Below are 9,828 nucleotides of genomic sequence, written 5' to 3' on the forward strand. Positions count from 1 at the left end.
AACAATTTACACATGCCTTTTTCAGCCCTAAATAATATTGGTAAGAAATAATTAAAACCCATATACAATTCCATAGAATTGCTTCTCTTAAGAACTATGATAAAACGCTTCGAATTGTCTCAATAACCTAGTGCAGCAATAGCTTAATACTTTTGCACAATTTTTCAACCCCTGTTCCTATAATGCGGATTGGTAGATACTGCCAACGTTACAACCTTAACCCACTATTATATTTCCAAAACAAATTTATATAAGCCGAATACACGCACAAAGTTTACAGATACATCACACATAATATATACGTGCATAAATCACATGAATAAGCAATTTCGCAGATAAATCTCGACAGCTCCGCATAACGCGAACGAGCCTTTGTTTCGTTCTAGGCAAAAATGTTCAGAAACATACGTAAAGAAGTATAGAAGCTTCGCACAGACATGTCTGGCAAAGCAGTCTGTTGGAGTAGCCAAATTGCTTAACGAGTGCAGCTGAGTTTTGCCTGCGAGTGAATATGCTAGTTACTTTCGAAAACTGCAATTTCGCGATACAAACGTTGAGCTTTTAGCGAAGTATGCTCTCATAATACACATTATGTCTATACAAGATATATGCAACTCTCATTTCTAAAAATAAGCCTTTGAAAGGCATTGATGTTTTTTGATGATAAGAAATATGTTTAATATTTTTTTGCAAATTCACGCAGAAGCATTGGGTACACACAAACACAATCTCTGAACCGAAGTAGAACTCTAGACCTTCCAAACACCTGACACGCAAGTCTCTCCTTCATCAATCTTAATTACTTTTATATCACGGCGTGCGTAAATTGACGTTTTACGCACGCTTCGCGTGCGCAAAACCCCCATTTCCGACCCCGTAATATAAAATTTTATACAACACGCGGACGAAAAATGTTTTTCTGACTCGTGTGATTGCAGTCCTCGCCTGCGGCTCGGCCTGCAAACTCACACTTGTCAGAAAAAAATTTTTCGTCCTCGTATTGTAATGTACTATTGAATACTACATATCAACAATCTTATAAAAACAATCAGACATACTTTTCTTACAAAACTGAAGCAACCAAAATTAATTCAAGATTATGTATTTATTCTTTATTTAACTAAAACAATTATACAATGAACGTAACGGAACATTGCCGTTATCTCCGCCACCGCGCTACGTGGTCCGCGATAGCCTCGTATTAAACTTGTCTGCCCACTGATAAGCTATTACAAAACAAATTTGCACGATATCCATCGCATCCCTTTATATACACTTGAGACTGTCTGTCTGTAAGATCTTAATAAACCTACATAATATGATCGACTAATTCACTCTTAAACAAGACATATCAAGCACGTAACATTTTTACATGTACGGCTTCCTTTCGGTCTGTCTGTCTATCACAGGGCTCTATTTAATCACAAAATAGTGATTCTCACTTTAGAGGGTCAAAATTTCCATCTAACAAAGCAGTCACACATAAAAAATATCAAGTTTAATAATTATAATAATTATGGTACTGGTACACAAAAAATGAGGTCACCCCTGATTTACCAGTATTTATTCTTCTTATCGACCTTTCAAACGTATCAAGCAAAAATAATAATTTCACTTAAAACTGAATTATTTCAGTTACGAATTAATAATCAATTAATATAATCAATATACTTACGAAAAATAATTATTTTCAAACAGCTGCGCCTGCCTACTTTGCGAGTGGTCTAATTTTTTAGTCCATTACTATAATTATATTACCTCCCCTAACATCAGTTGCGTTTATTAATTTAATTGTAAAGACACATGTGCAATTTGCAATATACATATACACATAACATAAATAACTAGATGTTATAACTGTTTCAATTCAGTCATAACAATTGGATACAACTGTGTTACGTAACTTTGATTTATTTGATGTTTCTTTCTTTCTTTTCTCTTTAAAAAAAAGACGCTTTCTACACTCACAGCCCCACAACTCTCTGTTTCGTGGACGCCTTGGACCCACATGTGTGTGTCTATGAAGATAAATTCACAAACCACCCAGACCCATCAAATTCATCATTCAGATGTGTCTGGCCGGAGATCGAACCCGGGACCCTCTGCGCGTCAGACTGGTATGGTGACCTCTGCGCCAATCTGCGTCAACAATATTTACATATATTTAGAAGGTATAGTATCTGAAATACAATACGCCCGGACTGCCGTATCCCGTCATTAATGCAATCTGTCGCGAAGCAATTGGTACTCGACCTTCAATCACCAAATACGATCAACTGTGACTAAAATATTCCAAAAGTATACGTACTTAGGTTCATATCATACAAACAGTATATAAAAGCGGGTCGACGTATTTTAGTGACCTGATTATCGAATAAACAAAATGTGGCATTGCGCAGCACCTTTAGATTAAATGTGTATTTTATTAAACACCTTATAAACACCGAATGACCATCAAATGGCGAAGAGAGCCTATATATGTCTATCTACCCCCAACATTAATCATATAGTGTAGAATAGCGAATCGGAGTCTATCGCAGATGCGTTTCCATTAATCCGTAATCCCTTATGGGTGTCCTACTTTCCACACCCTTATAACACTGGGTGTGACAGTAAATGTACATGATATTGAAAGTCTTTTATCACGCATGTTTTTTTCAATGTAGGTCTCACGTCTCATAGTGACACACCTACAAAAAGGAACATATCAGTTATTTTATTGGCGATATCATCGTAACTTTTAACTCGGTAAACCATGTATTGTCTCAACGAAATATGAGAATGTGACTAAACACTAACAACTTTGATTACAATTCATTTACGTTTCTTAGTGTTTTCCTGCCCCAACTAACAAACTACCTATTGCAAACAATAGGTAATACCGAAACGCTGTACCTCAAAGATATGAAAAGAAACGCGGTAAGAACTAAGCAATCAAGGTTTATTCCGCGAACAATTCCCACCTAAGACATTATCGTAAAACTCCGAGGCATAATCTTCGCCTCCACAGGTACATAAAGTTCTTATATTACACGACAACAAAGGACAGTTGAAGGAGCAGGTAGGAAGGTCCGGGAAGAGTAGTGCGAGCTATTAAAAATAGATATTGACGCAGGAACACAAAAGGAAACTTTTTCCTAAAGAATACCTTCTCCGAGTCGTTAATGTTTGAGGATCGCACAGCTAGAAAAAATGCTTTGATCCCTCGCTTAATGTTACCCTAATTTCGAAGGCATCAACAGGAAATTCGTGTTGGGCTTCCGTGCACAATTTTAATCAAAGCATTCAGGGAGAGCGTTCGAAACTTCAGTGAAGCTTAGCGAATACGGATGGTACAACTTTTTCGAGGTGGCTCCGAGCAATTAGAATAGGCAGGGCGGAGGCTACGGGCGCGACCCGAGGCGCGGTTCGCCGGTCCGTTCGCAACACGATCAATCAGTCCGCACCCTTACCGTAATTAATTTAACATTGGAATCTGAACTGGGATGGATACGTAGACGACTCAGGGCCACATGATCGATAACAGAGCTCCTCACATGACGGTATGATATATTAATATCGATAAAGCCCCATTTCCCCTCAACCCGAACAGTGCTAATGTCTCGAACTATATACTCTCAGGGCAACTGTTAAGTATGACTATTACTAATATAATTATTAAGGTATGCCAACATTAATGTCACTTAGCTTAATCTTCTATTTTAAACTTCATTACCTAAACTTAATAGCTAACGTTAGTGATGACGTTAAGTGTCGAGTCTACACGATTTCTAATAGCCGCTAGTTATTGTGCGTTGATTGCGGGCGCCACGCGTTGTTTACTGCTTTCTACGTCGCTCGCGAGTCCGCACAGACAGCTGATCTTGGCTGCGATATCATATTGTAAACGCGTCCTCAATGAGTAGTGAAACTACACACATGCGGGTACATATTCTATTCAAAGTCAATCATCTCGCCTATCAGGGCTTCGACAAAAAACAAAGTAGAAAAGCCGACCTCGAAATAGATTTAAACGCTCCGCACAAAAACAAAAATATTTTAAAATGTTAATGCTAAACGAGACCTCATTTGCATTCAACGAATGAGCGTAAGGAAGGAGAGCCGGGGCTTCGGGCCGGGTTTTAGAGCCCTCGACCGGCGATCGGCGCGGTCTCGGAATAATCAGGCTCGCCTCCCCTCGTTGCGGTCGTTCACACACAATCGACGCGCCGAGCGGCATGAGGGCTCTACCTACGCACGACGACTCCACACAAAGCATCCACCCATACCCGACAACCCTCGGCCGACCGCTACACTACTTCAACGGACGGCGCCGCGACAAAAAAACAACCTTAACGACGAACTGGAAGGTCCCATTTTAATTCATAACGTTCACGCAGGCGCTGCACGTCTCGATAACCGATGAACGTACCAACAAATCAAAGTCGAGCAAAATATAAAGCAATAAAGCGCATATTCGGCTGATCTCGGCGGAGACGTCATGTGCATTGGGTTGCAGAATATATCAATATCGAAATCTACTCTTATACCTTTGGCTTAGAATCGAATACGCCTTGCAAATGGACGGAAACACCATGTGTTTACAGAGGGCACTAGTTATTGTAGATTAGAAATACCGGATCCTAACTTTGGAGCACATGTTGTAAACTTTTGCCCAAACGTCGCTCGCATGCGGTCATGGGCCGACTTCGATGTAGTAAAATAGGAATGAGAAACATCTTCGCAATAAAACCAATACGGTTGATAATTGAAATAAAATCGTTTTTATAATGCAATTGGAGCTTTCTCTCAAGTTTTAACGAGGCTCGTGTTTGGAGGTTGTAAAAGAGAACGCTCGAAATATTGGTAGCAGAGGTGGAAACCAGTATAATTGCTCGAGTACAACGCTTCACTTATCGACTTACGGTGAGGTTGCGACTGGCCGATATCGAAATAACGGGTTCATTCATTTTTAAAGTCAACTGTGTTTAAGGACGACTGCTAGGTACAGTTAGTAAATAATATATAATTTCATATAGGTGTAGTACAAAATTCTATGGACTTTATCTATTTTATACGTAATCAACTTCGATTCTTTCAAAATCATTAATCAAAGAAACAGAAAAGTTTGTTATGTCTACAATAATTCATCTCAATCAATCACATAATCAACTCCGTCAATTTCCGTTTAGATACCTATGGTCGGCGAATAGACAAAGTACTTAATTATTAATCAATGACAATATACTAACCTATAAAGTAGGTATTGTAAGTCCTTAAACTAAGTTCATTAACAGACTGCGTAGGTAGGTTAGCGTAAATTATGTATTAGCTTGGCAATAGTTCAAAATCGTTACAAAAAGAAAAGCAATCTGTGTCAACAGTAAAAATTTGGCATGCTAACGGAATACACATTGTAGGCATTGTTCTTGTTTCGTATTTCGATAAAGCAAACAAAATCAATAAAATCACGGAAAACCTTCTAATCGCCGTGGTCATCTATTGTGACCATATTAACATTCAGAGTTTCAGATTACTCGTAGATACTTTCAAACTGAGTTTCTAGATAGTTTTGAATCACAATTTATTGTATCCTATATACATGAGCCAACAATAAAAAAAATATTTGACTAAAACTTTGCCCACGTTACGTTCTCGTCGTAACCTTAGTTGATATAAATTGTACATACAAGTATAGAACATTTATTTAGGTACAAATAGGTGTCGATAACAAATACGTATACGGTCGGCAATCGCAAGAATTTAGTAACGTGTAAGAAACGCGATTGTGTTTCAATTCAAGCTTGAACGGGCGCATTGCTAATTGTGCGTAAGTATGAATGCAGCTCCGTGCATTGTGAACACTACAATGGATACTCCACACATGCTATATTTACAGCTGATAGCGAACAGAGAAGTTCGATAATTCGGGTATAATTTTGCTCGCCTTTCGTTTATATTGTCTTATATTTAGATAGATTGAATAACTTGAACATGGGCTACATAACAAACTAAGTATGACAGAATTAAAACAAAGCCCTTGAATACAAGTAAAACTGAATAATTAAGAAACTAATTCTTCTACTGTATTTAATTACTGTGAAAAATAGTACATGTGGATATTTAATTTTAAAACATGACCAAGTTTATAAATAAGAGATAATTACATAAAAAAAAATATTAATGTTTTTTATCTGAAATTGTGGAAGGTGAAAGCTTAGCTTTCACAAGGTACAGAATGAGTCATATTTAATGTAGAGCTGAATTTATGTAACAAGGAAAGGTTAAAAGTAAAGTAATTTTCATTTTGTTTTAAACCTTGAAACGAACTACCTCAGTCATATATAAAAAAATTAAATAAACTTGATTTTTAGCAAGTTTGATGCATGTTTTTATAAACAAACCTAAATAGTGGCAAAATTTGGCTATAATTGTGTATACCCCTATTGTATTATATAGGTATTATATATTTGCAATGTAGAATCAAAAATTCAATTGTATGTAATTGTAATAATTTAAATATACTATTGTACTGGAACATCATTTATTTATGACCGTTTATAGGTACCATTATTAAATTAAACCAGTTAAGGAAACTTGTGTATGTCATAATGTCTTATACATTTTTTTCAATCGCATACACTTTTAATGTAATAAAATGGTAAGAATGGATGAATAGTATCTTTGTTCATTTGTCACTAAGATACAATACTATAAAGACATCACTTTCTCACAGCAGACGGTGTGAATGCAACTGTTAATAATTGAGTGAGGGTAATTAAGCAATTAATGAACTGTTAAAATGGAGTCAATTATTAATGGCATACTGAATATTGTATTGCTTTTATATCGGAAATGTGACCCAGAATTTTAGATATTTTAAATTGTTTAAAAGTTATAGAAAGTTACTATAACTTTTAAACAATTTAAAATATCTAGTGAAATTGTCATATCTGGGCAATAAATAAAAGTATTTTGGGATTTCGTTCATGAAACTTTGTTTGTTGTTCCTTGAAGTAAATCATCAGTCAGATTAAGATGAACTAAGAAGATTAAGTATAAATTAAGGCATATAGTTGAGATTTTAATGTTTGGGCTTTTCTATCAACTGAAAATTAAATCATTGTTTACTAACCAATGCCGCATGTTTGAACATAGGTATTAATTAAACTTAGTTTCAAACTTTCCTGAGTCACATTTGATAAAGCTACTGTTTAATGTATACGCGTATACGCACGTATTCATATTAGCGTAACTGTACCATTATGCTGAGTAGATTTTAAAATCTGGATTAGTGTACTCACCATACGACACCGAAGGCACCGTAGCCTATGGGGCGATCTGGCTGCACGTCCGCTGGGATGGCCGGCGTCTGGTAGTAGGGCGCCGCTGCCGCCAGGATGGCGCCCTGCGGCGCGCTCTGCGTACCGCCCTGCATCAGCGACATGGACACACTCATGGAGACGCGAGAGTGCCGCGCGGGGCCACTTACAGCCGCCATCCAACCGCTCCGCGGCCGCCGTCACCGCAGACTCATCACCCGCCAAACCCCCGGTCTCCACACCCTGCCGCGATCACCAGCCCTCGCCTCCCGGTGGACACGCGACGCTATCACCGGCTACCTCTTTATTATTCATGCTCGAACGACTATGCGGGAATCACTCAATGCACACCACACGAAACGGGATACACCTGTCAATTTCACCAGTTGTTCCGCGTTTATAAAGAATGTTTTCGGCCGTGAACGACGCCGCAGTTCACTTTGAATCCAGTTTCAAACTACTCTGGACAAAGGATGACACCGTGATAAATTATTCTCGAGCGGCGTGCTGACGTCTACACACCACGAGAATCGAGCGAGACTGGCGAACGATGGAATGGAAGGGGGAGGAAGCGGGGAGTGAGCAAGACAGAAAACAATGGCGACGACGCCATGAACAGCTGCTTTGCTTGAATTTTGTGCTAAGCAACGCAAGTTTTTTTTCCTTTTAATTTTATAAGTTGGTATTAAAATTGAGTTATATCTACAGAATATTATATATTGTACTACATATCGAAGTTTTACTTACGTACTAAACTTATGTATTAAAAGCTCAGAAGTATCATAGGTAAATTTAATAATTGCACAATAAGACTTCAAAAATTACAATATATTTTTTACCTACCTAACATCAAAAATATTAAAACTTTCAGGAATAAACAAGTACCTAATAATCACATAGTAACCTTTCTGCCATAAAAATACCTTTGTATCAAAAAGCTTTGCGTGAAGTAATTAAAGATGTTTTCTATATATTTTATAATATGAATTAAAAGAGGGATATAACTTACAGTGGTACGTATTATGTACCGTATAACAAAAACCTATAGTCTTCCTCTATAACCCATTATACATATTTACATACGAAGTACGTTATGAACGGAAATGTATTGTATGTTTTTTTGCATTTCCAAGAAAACTTAAGTATGAAATTGTATTAGAATGTTGTTTAAAGGATTCTGCTTTAAAAGAGATGATGTTTATAAAACACCTACTCCCCAGAACGAGCTCAAAGGGTTCCTTTATACAACATACAGCGTCCCATGGTTATTCAGAGGTTGGTAGGCAGGTATATGTGCAAAAATCGGTAATCTAAATTAATGCAATAACTTGCTTGAGTATACATATTGGAGGTAGGTACGTACCGTAATAATAAATATTTATATCCTTCGCAATCGTAAAGTATTTAAATGTTAATGCTGGAAGCTTCCATTGTTTTACTGCCACCAATTACCTACGTACCGATTTCAAGTTTCGTAAACATCTAGGAAAAAGTTCTTTACTATTTCACAAAACAGAAATTGTTTAGGAAAAGTCTTGTCAAGATGCAGAGACAAGGTGTTACAACTTAGTCCTCAGACCTCAGAGGTAGCAATGTATAGTCCGCGCCAAACTGCTAGTCCGCTCTGATTATAGAAACGAGTAGCGTCGTCATAGCAAATTGTATGACTACACCTGCTCGCAACAACTTCAGAGCGGACTAGCAATTTGGCGCGGATTATAACATCTCTCAAGTAGCGCTACAATCTTACTTGGGGTTGATTAAGGTTACAGATGCACATGGGCAACAGCAACCCCTTACGTTTATCTCGTCACCTAAACCATAACATACGAGTATCTTGCTACTTTGACGGCAATATACGTGTTTTCTTACTATATAATGTAAGTTTCTTTAAGAAGATATTTGAAACTTAATTTGCGCTTCCATATTCATTCACATAGCATGTTTAGTGGGAGGCAAAATTTTCGACAGGTGGACCCTTTGTTTCGTCGACAAATTGCAGAGACAGATATTTAAGAGACTTATCTTGACGAGCATTTATAGCCGAACCCGTGCTACGCTACATACTCGTATATAGCTGGTTTATAATTTTCTACGTATTAACAGTACCCTAAATTATTAACTTTACGTAAAGTAAACTATCGTTGTTTACTCTGAGTGCGAGGGTTGCCTAAAGTAAAGCTTCGATTAATAAACTAAACAATATACAATTAATTAGAATAAGTAGGCACTTCAGGTTTTGCAGATTGTTAGTAACTTTGTTTGTTGTTGTTGTTAAAGGTGGTAGAACCCTTTGTGGTTCGACTCCGGCGGCACCACCGCCACACCTATTTCTACCTAATAGCAGCAGTGTTAAGCGTTGCTGTGTTCCGGTTTGAAGGGTGTGGTGAGGGAGACAGACTTTTCCGAGGCGTTCCAGCTTGGTCCTCAGGGGTAGCGGCGCATCTGTGGCCGACCTCAGGTAGGAATATCTAATCCTATCTGGGGTTGATTACAGATGTCCATGGGCGGCAGTGGCCACTTACCA

General features: G+C 37.8%; 1 protein-coding gene across 1 annotated transcript in view; it reads right to left on the reverse strand.

The window, feature by feature from the left end:
- nmo (serine/threonine-protein kinase nemo) overlaps positions 1–7,835 on the reverse strand; it is a 211,565-nt gene extending 203,730 nt beyond the window's left edge. The window contains 1 exon segment of the mRNA XM_073087289.1: positions 7,284–7,835. Coding sequence (XP_072943390.1) covers positions 7,284–7,480 — 197 coding nt within the window. The 5' untranslated portion in view covers positions 7,481–7,835.
- Between the last annotated feature and the right edge of the window lie 1,993 nt (positions 7,836–9,828).

The sequence above is a fragment of the Epargyreus clarus genome, unplaced genomic scaffold (assembly GCF_041222505.1).
Source record: "Epargyreus clarus isolate Ecla_fem2 unplaced genomic scaffold, WU_Ecla_fem_2.2 ptg000026l, whole genome shotgun sequence".
Classification (NCBI taxonomy): domain Eukaryota; kingdom Metazoa; phylum Arthropoda; class Insecta; order Lepidoptera; family Hesperiidae; genus Epargyreus; species Epargyreus clarus.